The 22867-nt window shown below is 39.6% G+C and overlaps 4 protein-coding genes across 4 annotated transcripts; 1 reads left to right on the top strand and 3 right to left on the bottom strand.

The window, feature by feature from the left end:
* Positions 1-1448: 1448 nt before the first annotated feature.
* Positions 1449-2891, top strand: LOC132904566 (uncharacterized). The gene has a single exon (XM_060955188.1). It carries the CDS (start codon positions 1594-1596, stop codon positions 2293-2295), a length of 702 nt encoding a protein of 233 aa, XP_060811171.1. The 5' UTR covers positions 1449-1593; the 3' UTR covers positions 2296-2891.
* Positions 2892-2894: 3 nt separating this feature from the next.
* LOC132904670 (uncharacterized) lies at positions 2895-4401 on the bottom strand. Its single transcript, XM_060955360.1, has 2 exons — positions 4333-4401; positions 2895-3907 (listed from the first exon to the last, which is right to left on the bottom strand). The coding sequence occupies exons 1-2, from the start codon at positions 4399-4401 to the stop codon at positions 3176-3178; spliced, it is 801 nt and encodes a 266-aa protein (XP_060811343.1). The 3' UTR covers positions 2895-3175.
* Positions 4402-5131: 730 nt separating this feature from the next.
* On the bottom strand, positions 5132-6370 carry LOC132904567 (uncharacterized). The gene is made up of 2 exons (XM_060955189.1): positions 6231-6370; positions 5132-5877 (listed from the first exon to the last, which is right to left on the bottom strand). The coding sequence occupies exon 2, from the start codon at positions 5875-5877 to the stop codon at positions 5218-5220; it is 660 nt and encodes a 219-aa protein (XP_060811172.1). The 5' UTR covers positions 6231-6370; the 3' UTR covers positions 5132-5217.
* Positions 6371-8043: 1673 nt separating this feature from the next.
* On the bottom strand, positions 8044-9291 carry LOC132904568 (protein G12). The gene is made up of 2 exons (XM_060955190.1): positions 9157-9291; positions 8044-8796 (listed from the first exon to the last, which is right to left on the bottom strand). The coding sequence occupies exon 2, from the start codon at positions 8794-8796 to the stop codon at positions 8137-8139; it is 660 nt and encodes a 219-aa protein (XP_060811173.1). The 5' UTR covers positions 9157-9291; the 3' UTR covers positions 8044-8136.
* Positions 9292-22867: the final 13576 nt, after the last annotated feature.

Genomic DNA, 22867 nt, shown 5'->3' with positions numbered 1-22867 from the left:
AATAAATAAATATAAATAAAAAGAAATTATATGATAATAAGATAAACTATAAACGAAATAGTCAAATATATCTGTATATCATATATTTAGACGTTCTTTGCGCAACGTGTAAAAATATATGAAATATGTAAAAGTTCATATATCAAACATCAAATAATTTCAAAGTATATCAAGTACAACATATAATGTGCGCTCATGCGTTATTTACTAGAAAAAATGAGTAGATTTATTAATTATGTAATTATGTGTTGGTGGATTAGGTGACAATATGATAACGTGAAGAATCCTCGAAATGTAACCATAATCTGTCGAATACAATTGTATCGCAATCATTCATTTTACTATATTACGTTTCATTTTAAATATCATCGCGTATCGTGCACGTATTGTGACATAGCTCGTTTGCATGATAAAACATTGACGATATCTTCGAAATGCGTCTTAAGAAGACTATCACACCAGACAATACGAATTTGATTAATAAGTGAAATGTTTGAAAGTGTCAACATCACGACTCTTCTCGAAATGATGATAGAATCATGGGAAAGGAAAATTACGGAAATGATAGGAAACATGAACTATATTTCTCAATTAAGAAATATTACAGACCTACACTTGTAACTCTTTAATAATTTATATAGCTCGAGGTATTTACGTTTAAACAATTATTATAAGTTTATATGAAATGATTGCATTAAATAATATTAGACTGGTGCATAGCAAGAACCGTCTTGTCCAATGAAATATTGAACGCATGTAGTTTGCGCAGAAAATAATATTTTTGTGATCTGCTCATCTGACAGGATGATTAACCATGAATTTCTATTATTCTTTATTATTCAGAGATAATTTATTCGTTAAAAAATTAGCTAGGTTACATTGGATAATAATAGCAGTTTAATTTAATAGTAGATAGAAGGATAAATAATATTTTTAAAAATTACCTATTATCTTCCTTATTTCGTTCAACGACATATGTGAAAGTAGTTTCGTACAACCACTACATTTAGATTCATGAAACTCCGCTGACTTCGCGAACTTCCAGCGCAAATAAAAATGTAGTATCGCAGGTGCATGCTAATCTTCGCAATGGCTCGCCCTGTTAAATTCACGGAATAAAGAAAATTTAAATTTTTTGTCATAACCGCTGCACAAATCCACTAGCTTAATAAATCTCGTGTCAAAAAGAGGATATCTCTGTCAATAGAAGATTAACTGTCATAATTTGCTTTCGTCTCGTGTGTTCTTTAAGGAACGCGTCAAACGTTAACCTAGCAAAGGGATGTCTATCATCGTACGATGGCCTGGCGAATCTACTCGGCCACTTTGAACAAGGTCTTTCTCTCTTCCGTATCTTAAATGTGCAAACTTTCGTCGTAAGTTTCTGAAGGGTTAAACTTTGCTCAGTTGCAACATTGTTCGCAACTCTAACCTCTTATCCCGTTTTTTACATGTTGTACCAGACTAGCGGATTTACATTAACAAACCTTGTCGATAATTGGTCAAGAATTTTGCGCTTGAAACGAATCATCTCGATAATAATGATTTATTATTAAATCAACACTAAGAATCAACTTTAATCTTCTGAAAGAGATGAACCCTCAAATTATGATTGTTACCATGGTAGCCGCTGCTTCGGTTGCTTTTTTCGGATTCCTTGCCTATCGGATCAGACTTCGATCGAACGATCCAGATTTATTAAGCGTACTCCCATTGGAAGACAATAGCTCCCTCGACGAAGATCTCAAAGACATTTTGGCGTTCGTCCCTATAAAAGAAGTACAACGAATCATTGAAAGATACATGGAATACGACCCCCAGATCGGAGATACCGTGAGCTTCGTGAACGACCAGAAGAGATTCATATTGCGCGAGTTCCAGAACATGCCTGAAGCAAACAAATTGATCAGTTTTCTGCGACAGAATGGTTTGGACGTGGATTCCTGGCAAGAGAAGATACGATGCTTTTGGAAGACGTCTCCCAAGTTCATCAAATACGATCCGAGTATGGCAGCCGGAGGCCTCACCGTGATGATCAATAAAATCCTCGAGACCATGCCTCTGGACGAGCTGCACGAACTGTTGCGACAAAAGGTGAAATACTCGGCGAGCTTCCGCAGATTTCTGTATGCGTTGAGGTCCAAAGACTACCTGGAGTTTTGCAACGCGATTGAGACCAACGATGTGCTACATCATCACTATTTCTGGGCGAAAGAGGGTGGACTAGAGATCACGTTCGCGATCGAACTATTCAATGAGCTATACGCCTATCTAACGCAGGCATTAGTCACCTAAGAATTGTCATGAATCATTAATAATCATTATTGAGTAATAAACAGCAGTGAAATGCAAACATAATACATTTCAGACTTTTTATTTTTACACATTTTATTTTAGTAATGTAGAATTTAGCTTGTATTTTACAAAATATCCGCATATATGCACAATTGCGACAAAAACAGAATTTTCAAAAGAACGTTTAAATGTTATTCATATGATTACATCAAATGTGAACTCGGTCAATTATAAGCGGATAAAGCACGTGCCCTGTATTTTACCACGATAAAAAGGTATTATCGAATGAGAGGGGGCAGTAGATACACATAGTTTGACAGCTGAAAGATAGCGAATAATCGGTAAAGGGGTTCCTTCTGTTTGATAATATCTCGTTATCGTCACTCGAGTTGATGCTTCGCAATAGATAAGAAAAATGCTTGCGTACACCGCAATACACGTACCGTCTTGTCATTTTATGCTATATTTTACGTATCCATAATTACGGATAAAGTGTTTTCATACCTGGAATTGCATATGCATTGCTGTACTATACTATTTGCAAGATTTCGGTGATAATGTTTCACACTTTCCTAAAATTATTCCTAAATATATAAACATATAATCATATTCCTAAAATTATTTTCTGAAAATATTACCTTTTTGAAATTTTACAATTTTGGAGTAAATGGAGATTATCGCAGATTTTCTAATAACTTCCTAACAAAGCTTTTTCTTCTATAAAAATCGGACTGTTCATGTAGTGCAAAGATAAAAAGGACATAACATGAAGAAGATGATATTTTAATTCATCATAATGTATTTTATTCCTTATACACGGGAAGCTGCAATAAATAGCATTGAAATATCAAATACACTTGCATTTTTAACATGTAAAACTTTAAACTGCAGTGAAAATTATAAATAAAGATGGGGACAAGGCTTGGAAAATTTCTATGTTGACACCAGCGTCTACGACCTGTTGTCCCACTTCCAGGAAGTTCTTGTTCGTGAAAATGGACATGTAGAATGTTAAGTACTTGTTCAAGACCACTTCATGCACCGAGTCTCTAAACACTTTGGCGTGCTCAATTTTGTCTTCGTAGAGACGCGTCAGGTTATCCATCGAAATAAGGGAAGCGGTATTCTCCATATAACCATTGATTCCACCGGTGACCTTGTAAGGAGTCAAGTAAGCTGTTATCCTAGAGGTCAGAGGTCGGGTACTAAGGGCTTTGTTGAAATTGTTCACCACCAAGTTTACATCAAAACTATTGCCCTGCGTATAGTTTAGCAACACCTTGAATTCAGGCGCCTGTTCCATGTCTTGTACCCATTGTTTCGACTCGTTGCTGTTCATCAACTTCATGACTGTTTGGAAATGCTCGTCCTGGGCCAGATAGGCTTTCGATATTTCCAGGAGCTCCTCGATCGGGATCAAATCGACAAATTGCTGGAGCTTCCTGGTGAGATCCAAAAATCCATGGATGGGACTTGGAGGGCGTTCAGAGAATTGACCGCAATCAGAACAACCAAGAACGCTACGATGTCTGTCATCTGCAAAAAATGAATTCTTTGAATATGCTTGATACACGTTTATGTTCTGAGGAAGGAATTCTACTGCTTTATTACGCTATGGGTATAGTGAATGCACGTTTTGACCCATAAAATATCTGAAAAATGATGTAGCTACTCTCATCATAAAATTCTAGTTCGCGAGTATCCAATGCATCATAGTCCAAGGTACTGTTCTGTGACAAATCAGATAAAGGATCAATGTACAAAATTTAACGGAATCAGAATTAAAAATGCTTCATGTATGTAAAAGTCAACTTCTTTTAGTTAATCGTATTTCGCTTCTTGATGTGAACTGCCGTAAGGTTGTATCCCGTTGCATTTTATGTACGAATAGGGCAGGTCATAATTACATTTCGATAAGCTTAATCGATTTCATTGTATACTTGTAAAATACGTTATCTCGCACTCCAATTGCAAATGACTTAGTCTAACTTCATATCACTATGCCATTTTCGACTAAGTAGCATTAATGTTACGAACCTGTCGATTTGTGAAAATGTTCTGAAGACGTGCGATGTTACCTGTGACCAGCGTGTCAGAGTTCCACATGATAGTTACGTCATGCAACAGTTCAGAAATAATTTTAGGTTTGTGGTACACCTATGAAGCTGCATATTGTACCAGCTTGTTATATCAGTTCCAAGAAGACGTTTCCTTGACCTCCATAGCCTCCCTTGAGATCTTCATTAAGAGTGACACAAAAACGTTTACATAGAAAATGTTTATTGACATATGATTGCTACTTTCCTAACTCCATCGAGACTTCTCGCCATCCATTCGCAAACATCTACAGTAGGAAAGGAATGCGTTTCTTCTGCAAAAAAATGTTTAGATGTTACTCACTTTGTTTAATTACAAGCGGATCAAGCAGGTGTTCTGTATTAGCACCGTAAAAATGCATGATAGAAAGAGAGAGCAATAGGTACATAAGAAACCCCTCCCGATTGATAATCTCGTCAGTAACACTCGAGTTGCTACTTCACAGTAGATAAGAAATATGTTTGTATACAATTCCTTGATATTCTGCGGTAACATTCATTTTCTGATACAATTGCGTAAAAAATATTTACTCGTGGAACTGTATATCACTCATAGCGAGATTTTCTCGATAACGTTTTACATTTTTTACATTTCCAGTATTATCTGTCTTGTTAAATGTTACTTTATATTGGTATACGTATGTGGTTACCAACAATTTTTTAATAAAATGTTTTCTTATATAAAATTCAGACTACTTAATAGTGTAGTGGTAACAAGGATGTAAATAAAGAAGGTGATATTTCAATGCAATATAATTATATTTTATTCTTAATTATATTTACTTATTTAACTATATTTTATTCTCAAAACTTAATGCTTTCAACATTAAATTACAGTGGCAATTACAAGTAGTGATGGAGCGAAAACGTGGAAATAGTTTCTATCGATGCCAGAGTTTGCGGCCTGTTGTTCCAAATTTTGGAAATGCTTATTCGAGAAAATAGATAGGTAGAAAGGTAAGTATTTGGAGGAGATCACTTCGTGCACGAAATCTCTGAATACCTTGGAGTTCGCTATCCTGTCTTCATACACCTTCGCAAATTTATCCATCGAAACAAGTTTACTGATATCGTGGACGTAGCCTTCGATTCCACCGGTGATATCGCGGTAAGGGGTCAAATTAGCTCGTATCATAGAGACCAGAGGTGGGATACCAAGGGCTTTGTTGAAGTTGTTTGTCACCAATTTTACATCATAACCACATTTCTGTATAAAGTCCAGCAGCATTTTGAATTCCGGTGCCTTTTCGACATCCTGTACCCATTGTTTCGATTCGTCACTTCTGAGCAACTTTATAGCTGTTTGGAATTGTTTGTCCTGGGCCATATAGGCTTTCGATACTGCGAGTATTTCATCGATCGGGGTTATGTCCACGAACTGCTGGAGATCCCTGGCAAGTTCGCCCGAACCCGTGGCTGGGACTTTGATGGCATTCAGAGGACTGGCCGCGACCAGGACGACTAAAAGCGCTGCGATGGCTTTCATCTGTCAAGAAACGAAATCTTTGAATATCGTTGATACACGTACACATAAGTTCAGAGGAAAAAGTTTATATTGATCTGTAATTGATTATATTGTGTTTGAAATTAACTCTACTCTTTTATCCGCAGCACAAATAGAATGCTTTTTTACGTTATGGTTACAGAAGATGCGCGTTCTAACTAATAAAGTGCCGAAAAAAAGAAAGAAAAATAACGGGAAATTCAATAGAATCAGCAAAAAAGATTATGTTTGGTATGTAAAAATACAAAATTTGTTCGTATAGATCGGTCTCCAATGAAAATGGTGCATGTGTAGCACACATTTAATTTAATGAAATTGTATAGTTAGGTACCTACCTTTGATACTTATTTTCTCCTTTCACTTGCTTTAATCGCTTGTAGTTTTCTCCTCGATCTGTTATACCACCAGGTCGTGTCCTGTTGCATTTTATATACAAGTGAAGCGAGCGATAATTGTAGTTCGATAAGATTAATAGATTTTTAGATACCCCCGTAAAGTTCGTTATCTCATATTCTATTTGCAAATAACTTATTCCAGTCCAATATCTTTCCACAGCTTTCCATTGTATCGTGTTAAATGTAAGAACATGTATCTATTCCTGGAAATATTTTGATAAACTTTATATGTCTTCTGCGTGCTAATTTCACAATAGTACTCGCACAGATTATTGATCAATTCGAAAAAAGATTTCGTTTTCTTGATAAAGGAAGCTATATAATGTACGAGTTTATTCTACGAAGGAAAAGTTTCTTCGACTTTTTTAGCCTGCTTTGGGAGCTTCGTCAAGAAAGGCATACAAACATAACACCACATAGGACATATTTATCTATCGACATATGATGGCTACTTTCTTAGCTTCATCGAGACCTTTCTCCCTCCCGAATATTATTAAGCACGAAAACTACCTTTAGAAAACTTTTATCGAGTATGAATTAAGTCATAGATTACAATTTTCATTGTTTCGTTACTGTTTCGCCACGTGAATCAATTAGAAGCATCGAAGAAGCAACTATTACTCGAAAGGGATCTTAGATGAATTAAACAATTTTTTGTAAAAAGAACTATGATACAAAAATATCATTAATATTCTCATAATATTTCACACTAGAAATTGTAAAGGACACTGTCAATTGCACGAATGTTCAAAGTATAACATATGACGTTGATGGTTCATGTAACTCTGCAAAGGCTGCTTCTTCCTTATAAGAAAAGATCCAAAATTCATTGAACTAAACTGTTAAACACGGTCGATCAGAATTCATCTTCGAACGTATGCCCACGGCGTGTTTCCCTAAACCGGTCAATGCTTCATTTCTATGGACGGAAAAAGTCATGCCGTTGTGGAAGGAATGGGCACCATACACTGGGGCGCGGCGATGTAAACACGAATAACGCTCGCGATCGAGCTGCTGAATAAATTTATGTATCGATCGCCTAAAAATCGTCATAAATAGTTAATAATCATTACTGAGAAATAAATTGCAAGGGAATGTCAACGTGACAAATTTCTTACTCTTACACATTATCTGGTTTTGGTATTGTAAAATCTATCTTAGAATTTGTAAAATATTCGCAAACATGTTCGATAGCAATAGAATACGATGCATTCCTAAAATTTTTGTAAAAAATAAAATAATAAAAATAAAAATAAAATAATGTTATTCAACTTGTTTAATTACGAGCGGATGAATCAGCTGGCATGCATTAACACAAGAACATAATAGAAAGGGAGAGAGAGAGAGAGGAGCATAAGTATGATTATATGATTGTAAGATTACAGATAATTTTTTAAGGGGAAGCTTCCGCTTAATAGTATTTTGTCAGCAACATTCAAGTTGCCACCTCATAGTAGATAAGAAAGATGTTTGTACACAATTTCTTGATATTCCTTGATAGTATACAATTTTCGCATACAATTACGCAAGAACTGCTCACGCGTGGAACTGTATATTACTCATTGCAAGGTTTTCCCGATAATGTTTTACATTCTTATAAAGTATTATCAGTCTTGTTAGATGTTCCTTTATATTGGTATAAATATGTAATTAGCAAAAATGTTTTAATAAAATCTTTTTCTTATGTAAAAATTAGACTACTTAATAGTGTAGTGGTAACAAGGATGTAGATTAAAGAAAGAGTAAACAAATATTTCAGTGCAACATAATTATATTTTATTTCTTACGAGACAAATGAACAATAAGCATCATCGAATTGAATTCCTAAAACCTAATACTTTCAACTTTAAATTACAGTGGAAACTACAAGTATTAAGGGAACGGAAACTTGGAAATAGTTTCTATTAATGCCGTGGTTTGCGGCCTGTTGTTCCAAATTTTGGTACTGCTTATTCGAGAAAATGGATATGTAGAAGGATATGTATTCGGCGGAAGTCACTTCGTGCACGAAATCCTTGAACACCTTGGAGTGCGCTATCTTCTCTTCGTAGAGTTGCTCAAACTTATCTACCGAAATAAGACTACCGATATCTTGGACGTAACCTTCGATTCCACCGCTGATCATGATATGAGGAGCGAAGAAGGTTTTTATCCTAGAGACCACAGATGGGATACCAAAAGCTTTGTTGAAGCGGTTCACCAGCAATTTTATATCCAAACCGGCGTTCTGCATATAGTCCACTAAATGTTTGAATTCAGGATTCTGTTCGACATCTTGTACCCATAGTTTCGATTCGTTGGACTTGATCAACTCAACGACTGTTTGGAATTCTTTATCCTGAGCCAGATAGGCTTTCGATATTTCGAGAACCTTTCCAAACGGGATCAGGTCCAGGAAAGGATCGAGTTCCCTTGCTAGATCGCCCGAACCCGTGGCTGGGAATTGGATAGCATTCAGAGGACTGGCCGAAACCAGGACAACCAAAAGTGCTACAATAACTTTCATCTGTAAAACAATTAGTTCTTCATTATTGTTGGTGCGCGCTTATGTTTAGAGGAAGAAGTTTAGACTGCTTTAATAGGGTATACGAGGAATAAAATATTTGCAAGACAATGCAGCTACTCTCATAACGGATTTGTTAAAACTTCAGTTCACGAGCATCCAGTGTATCATAGCCTTATGGCACTGTCCCGTGCCAAACGAAGTTAAGAAACAATAGTGAGCAAAATTTAACAGAAGGCAAGAAGAAAACTTCTATGCTTCATGTGTGTGAAAAGCAACAATTCTACCATTTAGCTTATTGATCATTAAAATAATTCATGCTTGGCAGTCGTCTAATTCAATGAAAATTGTATCGGTACTTACCTTCGATGCTTTTCTTCTTCTTTGACTTCTCTTAGTCGCTTTTCGATGTAAACTACTGCCAGGTTGTGTCCCACTGTATTTTATATACAAGTTGTGGAGATGATAATGTTATTTTGATAAGGTTTATCAATTTGGAGATATACTTGTGAACTGCGTTATCTCGTACTCTCCTTGCAAATTACTCTAGTTTCATATCTCTGTGCCATTTTCCATTGAATCGTATTAATTATAAGAACATGTCGATTCGTGGAATTTTGATGACATGTGACGTTAAGTTACACCTACGTAAGAGTTTTACATTGATAGTCAAACAATTGGAAAAAAGATCTTGATTTCATGATAAACGAAATTGTATGAAGTACCAGCTTATTCCACCAAATCAAAGGAGAATACATTAGCTGACAAATTTCCTCGACCTTTGTGACCTGCTTTGGGAGCTTCATTAAGCGAAATGTAAAAATGTTTGCACATAGAAAATATTCATTGACGTATGATAGCTATTTTCCACTTTTGGCAAGATCACTCGCCCACACGATTTTTATTAAGCACGTAATCTTCCTGTATAGAACTATTACCGAATTGCATAAAATTGAAGTATGTCTAAAATTGCAGTTTCGCTGCTATTTTATCGCGTGAATCAATCGTATACTTCGGTAAAGGTAAATCTTAGACGAACTAAACAATTTTTCATAAAGACAACTGTAATGCAAATATACTCTTAGTATTTTCATAATATTTCGCATCCTTAATTGAAGATACGCATGTGTACCTTCGTTTACGTAACTATTCAAAATCCATTCATTTCGTATCAGAACTTGCCTCCTAAAGATGTTCGATCGGTATTCATCCCTGAACGCATGTCCAGTACCGTATTCTCAAAGCGGTCAGCGCTTCGTTTCTCGGGGTGGAAATTTAAGTCATGCCGTCGTGGAAGGAATTAATTCCGTTGAAGACGTCGCTTAGTCGTATGAACGAAACATACCGGTGTGAGTTCGACGAGGACGAGGTCGAAGGGTGTACGGACGACGGGGGGAGATACAGGGCTTGGGGCTGTGCTAAGGCAAGCGGCTCGCGGTGTCTGCGGCAAACAATTCCAATTAACTCGCTGGAATTGGAATAGGACTCCTCTCGTCGACGCTTTCTCGACCGAGAGATCGTCTCCTGGGTGCACGAACGTCGACGACGACGTGGGGAACGCGCGCGCGTTCCTCGCCTGACCTTTCTCACCCTCTTCCATCCACGTTCTTCGATATCTTCCTCTTCGTCCACGCGCAGAAATTAGCTGTCCATCTAAAAAGTTGGCGAAAACACGCTCCACTGACAAGGAGAACGAGAGATTACGCAACTCACGCTTACTGAAATGAAAAATCTTGCTGGATCTTCCAAGTTTCCTCATTGGTATTTACATTTCAATTGAGAATCTTCGATCGAAAGGACGGAACAGCGTATTTTCGAAAACAAATATTCACACGATCAGAACATCGATGCATAATTTCTTGATCCTCGTCCTAACATCCGTCTCTCTATCTGTCCTGTTGGAAAGGCGGAGCTGGTTGGTAGCTGGGGAGGTATAATTCAATCAGGCTTTGGTAGGGGATGTTTGTCAAGTACGGTTTCTTTGCACGTGCACCGTGAGCGAATGAATAGCTACCCGTTGGACCATTATCCGGCGCATAATGCTCGTCATCGTCGTCATCGTCGGCCAGGGATAGAACAAGACAAGGAAGAAGAAGAAGAGAGAGACACAGAGAGAGAGAAAGAGAGAGAGAGAATCATAAAGCACAGGGTTGGGCCGTCGCCCTAGACAATGCGGTTCTTGAGCTGCTCAGATATTGAAGACGCCCGAAAGCGGTGTGTACCAATCTCAGTGTGTACCTAGCGTCTAGCCCGCTACTCTACATTATTAAATCTCACCCGTGTGGACCGGCCACACAGGACGATGGTGTTCTTTCGTCGCTTTCGAGTTGCCGTCGAGCGACGTGCATCGAATTTTCAACAGGACAGGACGCCCGGTCAACGTAGTGGGACGTTATCACGCGTTATCGTCGCCACACTATGGTGCGTGGAAAAATTTTAAGGGTACCTTGGACGATAGTGGTAGGGATTAACGGCGATAATCGGTGGTCACGTAGAAAATGTTATTACGATATTCTTTTCGAAACTCTTTCTACGTGTAATTTTTTTCGTTACACAACCTTCCCACCCTTTGTTCCAATCAATCGACGCACGTAGCCAACATCAAGTGTACCTACGTAAGCCGCACTTCTCAATTGTCGATGCTTATCCTCAAGGTTTGTCGTCCAACGGTATTATTTAATATGATTTTTATTGTTCACGTGAAATTCTATCATTCCACTCGAACTTCAAGTGTTTTCGTGGAATTTACTTCTTCCTAGCAATTAAATGGAATTTCATCAAGGATTTCTAAACAGCGTTAAATAATTGTTCCTTTGTTTCTGGTAACCGGAAAAGAAAAGAATGAGATTGTTACTCATTTCAGAGATTTTGATCATTTTTTTATCAAAGTTTAATTTTAAAAATCTGCATCTTTGGGATACAATTTTTATTGCGATAAAGATGCGGAATAAGAAGTAAGAAAAGTAATTGATTCTAGAAACTAGTATACTAAATTTTCGAAATTATACTCCTAATCAAATAGTGTAAGCAACATCATGCAACGAAATTTTCCCTATTCGTTCCGCTTCGAACATTCCTTCTTTTACTCAATAATAGCATAAAATGTCGTAAAATTCCTTCGTGTGTGAATGGGACAAAAGCATGGTTCTCGTGGTGGTTGAAAATAATTCAGAAGGCGCTAGTCCATGCGGCTCGTCTTAAGCAGCAATAACCGGGTCCAATTAGCCGGTGAGAACTACATATTCCGTCTCCCATTTACGACGGCATAATGCTACCTGTTTCACGCAGAGCCACGTATAATTACAGACTAATGCCGGAGCGTCCGCAATCGTGGCAGGTGGCACATAATCGCGGCCTCGTAACCCTCGAACGAGTTAATCCGTGAGACGTCGCGCCGTTTCCCGCGACGCCTGCAACCAGTGTCATCTCGTCGTCGCCGTTAGACGTCGTCGACGTCGACGGCTCTGCGTAGTTGTCGTCGCCGGTGAAATCGTCGGGCAAGAGACGACATTTAAAAGTAGCTATATAGCGGGACTTGATCCGCTTACCGGGTTTAAAAGTCAAGTGCTAAAAGCGCAATTCATCCCATCCAGCCGAGACATAGTTGGGAGAAGGTGGAGACCGGAGGAAATCGGCCGTGGAGAAGTTTCTAGGAGGACGATAGAGGAAACATAGTTGGCTGTTCTCGCTCTGGTGTCTCTGCTCGTCGTCGTTCCGACCACTTCGTTCAACGGCTCATTTTATTTTCCGACGCGAGAAGGTATCGTTCGTCCCGTATGAAAGTCTGCCTGCCTTCTTTCTCTCTTTTCTTTTTTCTTTTCTTTCTTTCGTACCGGCTTCGTTCGTTTCGTTCGTCCGTCTCGCGCTCTCGTTTCTAGTTTCTGTGTTTCTATTTTCTGCCTCTTCCAAGATTGGAGGGTCGACGGAGCGGAAACAAGGGGTGACTGCGTCCTTTCTCTGCCACACGGTTTTTTTTTTTCTCTTCTTTCTGTTTGCGCGCCGCTCGAGTGGCACCGTTTACCGAAGCTGAAGGTACGTAGTACGTATTATTGCGACGGCAATCGTTCCTGGGATAAGCAATGAAATTTCAAAGTCTAGAATCGACCCTCTAAGGACTTGTGCATATTGCTTCGTCCAAGTCTTGTATATTGACATTTGTGGTTTTGAAATATTTCATGTTTCGTGTGTTCTTTTCTTTAATTGTGTTGTTAAGTATTAGAAACTAGGAATCTGCTTTTACAATTGTCTGTCTGCGATAATTAAATCTGTAGAATTCACACAAGTAATTCATTTTTCATTACTTCTAACAGTAAGAGTTATTTCTATAAAATTTGTCCCTTTCATCTAATTACTCTTAGTTAATTATTCTTGGGTAAAGCATTCACTTAAATGATCGTTAACTGTTCCCCATTAATTTTCCTAACTACCTATCATGTCGTAACTACATAACATCCAAACTATTGGAACGTTACATTATGTATGTATGTCTGTAATTTCTGCCTGATGGTCCTTAGTCTGTGAATCGTGGAAACTAAAATCGAGGTTCAAACCCGACAATGTTGCAATTAAAATCTGTTTATTGAATGCATATAATTATCAATACTGTAAATATGATTCGACATCATAAAGCAAACGATTCTCTATAAAGCAGACGATTATTTTGCAATTTAGCTATTTTCTACATTTTAGTACTAGAACATGCAATCAGCGCTCACATTTTCAGAAATTAAACCATTTAAAGTTAATCGATTTGGCTTTTGTACGATTCAATTATAAAAGTAAGGGAACAAAGACGACATAGCATTTCCACTGAAATCCTGTCGTGATATCGCGATATTCGTGGATAGGCTAGCATCTGTTTCGCAAACTCCTCCTCTCGCGGTTATTTATCAGCTTCGCGACTTATTGAGTATACGTAATCGCCTACGATAAACAATTATTCCAAACATTTTAGCATTATAACGAGTTGATGTACCGATTAATAAATGCTTTTAGATAAAGTAATGCGAAATACTAATTTAAAATATCGAGAAGTTCCGATAACAGGGAAAAATTGGGCGGCGCAAATTCGCACGAATAACGAACGTTCTCTGATAACACTGTTACAATATATGTATATGTGTACGTATGTTTAAAGCTATTTTACAATATTTCTGCGAATACAATTTACAACAAGATCATTGATCGTGTGATTATCTACCATTTGGAACGAAGTCCTAATAATGATAATTTTCACTGTAGGATGATTATAGAGGACTGTATTGAATAATTTTATACGTGATGTAAAAAAATAGGATTAGATTCAAGAAAGTTTTACTCGAGGAATGAGTGATTCGCCTTGGTTACTTGTCAAAAGGATTTGAAGATTTTCATGGTAAGTAAATTTGATATTAAGTGTGACTTAATTATTCAATATTTTACTGACACAAATTTTATTTTATTTTGGGATAATACATAAAGAAAAGCATAGAGACTCTGAGAATAGAATTGACAGAAAGGAGAGAACGAATTCTTCTTCATTTCTTGGAACTATTTCTTGATTCCAGGATCGCAAGCAGAATTTAAGTCTAATCAAATCTTCTATATAATATATTCCGCCTTATTTTATCGATAACTTTCTTAAACATAATCAGGTATTTCATGAAACTTTCCATATTCCCCAGCTCATCATCGAACTACTCCCATCCAATCCAACTCTCATACAATTGTTGAGCGAATCTACTACTGCAGTTTCTACGATTCGTACTCAATTAAGTTGTTTACTGTTTATCAGAGCTTCAGCACACGATCGTGCGCAAAATTTCGTTCGATGTGAGCGAAGCTTAAAGCATGAAACGGCTGCTTTGAGTCAACGACACCTGTGTGTTGGTAGCGTTGCAGCGAGAACGTGAGACAGGCAGCAAGAAATAGAGGAGACAGAGGGTACATCGGATGGGATGAGGGTTGCCAGGGTGAGTTACATCCACAGGGAGAGCACCAATGTTATTAGAATGCTTGGGAGTAGGTCCGTAATCAGCAGTACTCGCTGGCTCTCCAATTCGAGTCGAATTCACAGCCGAATCACGTCGTTATTTAACGAGATTATGTCGTTAACCGGCAGGATGCAGCCTCGGCCGATGTCGATCGCGATATGAAATTAAACTCGTACATTTTTTCCTGATTAACGAGCGCCGGATACGTAATTGCGTTTACGCTTTGCACGCTCGCCGTTCCGACTGTCTCGTCGGGATGTTCCGTTGTTTGTCCGCTGTTCGATCGATCGATCCACAATAATATAATCTTCTTGTACCCTTCAAGAAATAGAATTTCGTCGAACCGTAATTGTCAAATCGTGGAAATCGGTCGTGGAAAGTTACCTTCATACGCTTCTGGTAACTTATTGTTTGTCAGACGATCATAAATTCTCTGTATGGCCCCTACACTTTAGAATTATTCACAATGTACTTAACTATAAATTTTATTTCATACTAAAATTATCTTATAACGCTTCTCTTATGTTTCTGTCTTAAAAACAGTGCATTAAAAATTCTTACAAAATGTTTCTCCGAAATTTCTAATCCAGATCCAAATCTTCGAACAATTTATGAAGAGAATAACCACCTGTCAACCTATTCTACCCTAGATAAAATCGAGTCGAAGCCTTTACTCTACCCTTTCCGAAGGTAACACGAGCCTACGCTATTCACGCGATCTTCGAAATAGCACACATCGACCGATCGCTTTCCCAGTCGGGCCATTAACACGTTCACCCTCTTCCTTGCCTCTCCCATTCACTCCATCGATTTCCACCAGCAATGTAGTGTCCGGAATAAGTCGTAATAAGAGGCGCGTGAAACATATCCAAGATTCCAAGGGGTTTCCCTTCGATTGGGTCAGGCTTCTAATGAACTCATCAACAGCCGAGTCTGACGGTTCCCGATGAATGAATGAATTTCGTGCGTGCCTCCTCCGTTTCGTCGATCGGAATGTCGTAATGGAGGCTGTCTGTGGAATATCGGAACGACATCGTTGGAACCGTAATGGGGCTGAGACGAAGGCAAACGGTTTTAAAGACCCTCGAATGGAGACCAGCATAAATTTTGATTGTCAAATAATAGAGCAACGAGGCTGTTACGCTCCAACGATAGTTTATTTTCCAATCTACATACCAATATCTATAATAATCATTCTTTAGATGTATATTATAGACCAATCTCAACACGAAGCAGAATTTTCAAGCCACTTCACCACGCCAGGCTTGTAACATACACTCAACTTCCTTCCATTATCATATTCCATGACGTAGCCACTAGATATTCAGAGAAATTTACAAATTATCGGCCATAAACAATACACCGATGGCTGATTCCCAAGAGGTGAAATAAGAGGGTGACGAGAATCAGAAAAATTAGATGCATCCTTCGAAGATTGAATATAGGAATTACGTGGTGGAATCGACGTGATGTAATTTACGTAATGGAATAGAAAGACGCAAGGGAGAAGAATGCAAAAACGCGATAGACGTCCCATTTAAATGGCTCCGTTTCTTGTTTACCCTCGGCTTTAGCCTCTGGCAGCCAGCGTAGGTTCGTGCGCGACTCTCGTTGACTCGTCGGCCGATTTAAGCGGCGAATTTATCGCGACCAGCTGGTCCGCGTAACGAGAGGGTGGAATGCACGGGGTACTTCTTGCCGTGTGGTAGATTGGATACGCGGAGTGGGTTTTAATGAGGCGGTATTGCTGTTGGGACCATTCAGATCGCTTTAGAATGAAGATGTGTCTTTGGTTCGAAAGAATAATTGTATCGGTACGATAGATCCTCGGGTAAATTTGTCGTGGTTTCAGAAGAAACCGCAGAGTTTATAATTGAATAACACACAAACTATGTACGTATATCCAGAAATAATTTCTCCAAATATCTTTAAGTAGGACATTCCTTCCTCGTTCATTCCTTAGAATCCTTCTCCACAAGAACACGGTGAATATTTGGCAAATAAGAAAATATCCCGTGAAAAGAATAGCCATTTAACAGAAAGAAAAATCCCATAAAATAACCGTATAGTAGGAAAAAAGTCTCATAGAATAGTCGCCTTGAATATACGTAAAATGAACGTACGATTGGGCTGTTACGTTTTGTAGTTTTAAAAAAAACCTGAAAATTTCGTAATTGAAATACAACACAGATTATCTATTCCATTCTCTACCCACCATAAGAAACACCCTGTGCACAGTGAATATTTAGGAAGGAAGGAAAAAATCCTGAAGGATAGGACGAAAAAATGTTTATCAGCCGGTTGTTTTGGGTAGCGGGTGTGCGTATGACTGGCTGGTAGGAAAGCTTGGGGCATTGTGCGCAGAATTTCCACGGGGGAGGAGAATTCATGGGGTAATTCCGTGTTCGATACACCGTGTGCGCTTAAGGCTGCGATGTTACCGGCGTCACATAAGCGTAATACCGGATAAGCCGCAATAATGCAGACCCGCTGTGCGTGCATGCGAAAGTGGAATGGATCCTGCTGCTCGGGGAGCTTCAGTGGCCAAATGTCTGTAGAGCGTAATCATCGCAGTGAAACGGGTGCCACTCTATCTTTACCAATCCGCGAAAACTTTTTATCCTTCTATCATGACGAATTCGTTGCTTCTGTCAGTTGTCAGTGACATCGTCAACCGCGTGGTTTTATCGCATTGATTTTACAAAGTAAAACGTCTTTAAATGAACCAGTTATTCCATAGCAAACTCCATCCATAACAGAATCCATAACAAATTTTCTAAATATCTTTGCACCTGATTATAATATTCCATAAGTTTCGATTTAAAGATATTCGAAAAATGTACAATATTATTGAAGATGTCTAGATTAGACCATAAGATGTTTAGTCTTAAAACATAGGTACCTATATAAAGTGGATCTCTTCAAGACATCTTGCAATATCTATATACAAGTTAATGACATCATCCTAAAAAGAAATTGTCAGACACAACCTCGTCGGAGAGGATCTCTGGTTATAACGGAAAAAACGTACGAGCGAAATAGCTAGCAGTTATTATACAGGAAGGTTCCCTGAGGACTAGGCTTCCAAGAATTAGAAGCTTCAAGACATTTTTCACGAAGACGACGTTAGCTTCCACCGTCAGGTTAATGAATCAAGGGAACGCCCCAGAGAATGCGAAAACAATTTGCGGGAAGCTCGACGTTCCCGATTCGGACTCTCGGCTATTAACCCCCTGGAACTTGGACGAGCGGCGCAGAGAGTCTACTTCGGTAGACCCGGAAAGAAAAAGAAAACGGAAAGAAAGACACGAGTCCGTGGCCGTGCCATAACTTAGCACGGTATTACGAGATACTAAATTCCCGGTTACTTTATCTCCCGGAGAGCTTTCTTAAAGAATGTTTACGATAAAGGGGTGAGCCTTTGTCTCCGCGTTTCCGACATTACTTGGAAATTACCGCGACGCCTCGGCCAGATTCCCGTCCTTCCTTTGTCCCCTTTTCCCGAGGTGTATTTAAAACAATACCGAGTAATCGCCGGTGTTTCCATCCCCTTTCGCTGCAAGCGCCGAGGGCTGGAACGGGGAATTCTGAAGACGCTTTAAAGGTATATCGTCCGAAATTAAATCGTAAAAACGTGGAAGGAGACGAAGGGGAACGAGCGTTCGAGCGAGCTGCCGCGACAAAACCGCGACGTAAAATGACGAGAACAATGAAAGAATAAAATCCCTCCGTGGGAGTAATTAGCGCGAGGAGCATTAAGGAGACATGGGGCAATTTCGACCGGCCATTTTTCATGGTAATCTCCGGTATTCGCGCTCACCGACCAACCTCGGATCGGTATCTTCCATTCGCCTTGGCGATCGATCGTGAAAATCGTCAAGGATATCAGTCAGCTCGAACCGACCGATTGAGAAATGTGAGGAAAATTCCTCAGGAAGCATTCGAGGACTACTGACTGGAAACTATTTATCGCGTTTTCTGTACGGAAATATCACATAGGTGGAAGAATTACTTGAATTATATCAAGATGAATTGTTCTTGATTATTGGTGTTTGTGTAAGGGGTGACGTATGAATCTCAACGATGTCAGTACGATACAGTTAATCGAAAGCCGACACAGCGGAAACATCAAAGACCTTACAAAAGGCTTGGCAAAACTGCGTCAGGTCGTCCTGGGAACCATTCCAACAAATTAAATTAAACGACCGTTTGTCGTGTTTTCACGGTGAATTTATTTTTCGATTGAATCGCATATTCGATAGACCGGAATTAAAATAACGCGTCACTCGTAGTGCGGTTCCTCGCGTTTCAATCGAATTTAACGAATATCGTTGGCGCGTGGTCGTCACAGTTCAGCGTTTCCGCGCAGATTTCAGCCACCAAGGAAATTTCTAGAGGACTTCCGGTCCCGTCAATTGTTCCCCGGTTTTCTCGGACAAGGGGCTTGACGAGGGAAACGAGCGCATAAATTTCGCCTGAACGGCATCAGCCCGGGAACGATTTTCAGCATTATCCGCGCAAGCGAAGGATAATCCGGATTTGTGCAATCGGCCCTCAGCTGCAACGGTTCGGCAACCGGATGTGCAAACCGGCTCGGATAATAACTAGCTGCTTATCGGACATTTAAGACGATTTCGCTACGCTACTCCAGGCGTCTCTGAAACGACGCCAGAAATCGGGAATGATCCAGACTGCATCGAGATCTTGAATTCGATCTGCGGTTGTTAACGCTCCGTCTATCCCACACTTTCATTCAAAGAAAACTGATGCACCGTGATCGCTGATTTAATGGTGCTGTTGTAGCTATAAGATAAGTTGTTGTACCCAATAAGTTTGTACTTTGTATTAAAATTGAGATTATATATTTAATTTTTTTCGGAGAATTTCTTCAAACGGTGCATGGTAGACAAAGAAAATAGTTTCCTTTTAATGAAAATATTTAAGTTGGAATATTGCAGTTGAAATACTTGATTTTAAAAAATAATTTAAAATCAAAATTAAAGTCAGAGTATTTGAATTACAGCCCCCAAACTTCCAGTTATGAATTAATAAGTATCGTCTCGAATATCCTCGAAGTGAGCTTTGATTATTTTGGACGTGATCTTGGACAGATCAGCGAACACAAGGTAAAATTATTTTGCGATACAATAACGGGAAACGATCGTTTAGACCGGATGAAATCGCAAAGCTTCTTTCGTGATTGTTCACACATTTGCGAACAACGCGGTTACAATTCAGTGTGGAAATTAGCGGTCGTTAGCATGCGTAATTAACGCAGCCGTTTCGAATGCAGAGGAAATTCGTTGATGAAAGTCCGCGGGAAAGTATCGTTAAAAATTGAAGCGATGCTCTGGAAGCAATTTCAAATGTAAATTACAGTCAGTCAGTGGAAAACGCGGCTGTGTGCTCCGCTTGTCAGTTGATATAATCATTCTGTCCAACTCCTTTCCCTGAAATCGGTTTTTCCGAATGGCCTTTCTCTCTTCTTTCTTCTCTTCTGCTTTTCAATTAAAATCAAAGCAATAATGATAATAAATGAACCTTCTTTCGCAGAGTTAACACACCAAAGAATCAGATTAAACGCACTAAAATAGCTATATTGGATGTTTCGTTTGTCAGAGCACGTATTCATTGTAACATAAAAGTAAAGGAACGAGATTACTACAACGAACTACGCCATGTCCCCATATGGTTTCGGACTTCACAGCGCGATATTTAACGAAACCCATATCGAAGTCTTGAACGGTGGATACCGCAAACTGCATTCAAAGTCCTTCAATAATATCAAGTATAAAGGACAGAATTAATTCACCTTCGAAATTACGATCGACGGTAAGATTAGGACGGCTTAGAACTCCGGTCGAAGAACTTGGACTCGTTAAACTTGCGCGTCTCGGCAGCATCAATATTTGCAAGTGTAACTAGGTAAACGTTCGGAATCTTTCAGAGTTGGTTGAACCTCGTCGCGCGTTAAAACTTCGTTAAGCTCCATTAATGTATACGTCGAGCTAACCCTAGCACTCTAGCCATCCTTGCAGTCACATACCAACATCGGAACTTCCGAGTCCCGATAGAATTAATTACAATTACCATGCCACGTCGTACTCGCTCGACGCGTCTTCCGTTTCGCACCTGCGTCCTACCCGTCTCTCGCTTGAAAGACGTCGAAGACGCACAGGATCAGCGCTCGATCATGGTCTACTCGCAAACAGGATCATCGTTTCATCCCAGTTTCTGAGCCAGGAAGAAATTTATCGACGATAGCGAGTGGCAAAGTCTTCCCGGAAGGAAACCGGGATACAAACTGCCATTGGTGTAAGAGAAGAAACAGGCAACGCAGAGGGAGTAATTAATCGCCAGAGGGGGTAACACGCTCGATTTCCTCCGAGCGTGGAAAAAGGGCCGAAGGAAACAATTCGTGTTGTCGCGGATCGCCTTTAATTAATTATATCCGGAAGGTAAAAAATAATCGGACGTCGGAGTCCACGTCTATGTTTGTTTTTCGTCGATTAATTAATATTTCAGCGAACATCTCTTGGACGGGGGTGAATCGTGCGACGTCACGTCTGGCTACGACGACATCAAAGCCAACTCGAAATTCACCCTATTACACCCGACCTCAATTTCATTAACCAAAAGTACCGCGACTACATCTCACTCACCTTACCCTTTCGGCTTCATTTATTTCGATTTCGATATGTATACTTATTTTACTAAATATTTTTGCAACTATGCTTAAAGACAGATAATCGTCAGATGATCGCGAACTCGAGATACTGTAATTACAAATGATGTTAAGAAGCTGACAATGATCAATTTTTGGAGATTTCTGCACTGTTGAATTTAGTACATTGATATAACATTGTTCAAAAAATTCTGTGAAATATTAATCGTAGGGACCTTACCAAAAGAAGCGTTCTCGGAAATGAACGCGAATATAGTAGCTTGCTTGGAATACATATCGCGAAGAAGGGCACAGAGAAAACGTCATATAAAAAAATTTCGCGAACGACGAAGGGCGGGAAGACGTTGCCAAGTAATCCTATGGGCGGAAACAGCTATTTATTATACGTAGTCGTAACACCGAATTCATTGAACAGCGGATTCATTCGGTTGACTCTTTTATGCGGAGATAAAGCTTCAGAAAAGCGTAATACGAGCGAGGGTATAAAATCGGTGTTGGGTCGCAGGCTTCGTATTTCGTATTCACCCTTGCGCGAATAGGAACTTTTCATCGGCCCGGTGTAGAAAAAAAGAAATGGAAGTGGAAACGGGAGGAAATCGGAATGAAAAAATATAAAGAAAGAAAGGAAACTAAGAAGATGCAACGAAAGAAAACCGAAGACAAGCAAGAAAAAAAGTACGCGACTAGACGTAAAAAGAAAGCATTTTCCCAGTGACCCGCTTATCTTGGAAGAATGACAACAAAAAAGTTGCCCCGTCCCGGAAACAACCAAACCGGACGCTTATATAGCCGTGTATTTCAGATGCTTTTCGGTCTGGAGGACAGAACCACGCGCTCTACCCGCGGTGAAAGTGTACGACCTAAGGGTTTGAACGCACTACCATTCGCGTGTATACGGAGCTGTGTCGCGTATATTCGGGACATGCTTTCGCAAAATATAAAAAGAGATTGCATGGCTGATTTATGTAAATATCCTTGGCCCGCGGATAAACGAGTTCCTGTCGAAGCGTACTGGAAGAGGCCTTGGCGAGGAGAAGAAGCCTTGGACGGGTAAAGACGAGAAAGACGGGAGCGACGAGGGAGGAGAACGAGGGGGTAAAGGCTTAGGAAAGAGGAACGCCCGACGGGCATTCGAGGAGTAAATATTTTTCGACGTCGTCACTCGCGAGGGATTCGCGAGAGTTTATCGCATTTCGCGCCCAGCTGCCTCGACTGCCGTGAATCAGGCAAGAAGGTTGCCGTTCAGACGAGACGAGCTGCCATATAGAATAACGGAGAGAAAAAGAGAAGGAGTTAAAGCTCGAGAGTTGGAAAGAGGCTGCGAACCCTGGTACACGCTCATCCAGAGAACCATATTTTACCAGTACGGTCAGGACTCAGTCAATTTGCGAGTCGACTATCTATGCGCGTTTTTTCT

Source organism: Bombus pascuorum, chromosome 2 (assembly GCF_905332965.1).
Source record: "Bombus pascuorum chromosome 2, iyBomPasc1.1, whole genome shotgun sequence".
Classification (NCBI taxonomy): domain Eukaryota; kingdom Metazoa; phylum Arthropoda; class Insecta; order Hymenoptera; family Apidae; genus Bombus; species Bombus pascuorum.
Note: the sequence above shows the minus strand (reverse complement) of the source record. Positions and strands in the feature narration are given on the sequence as shown.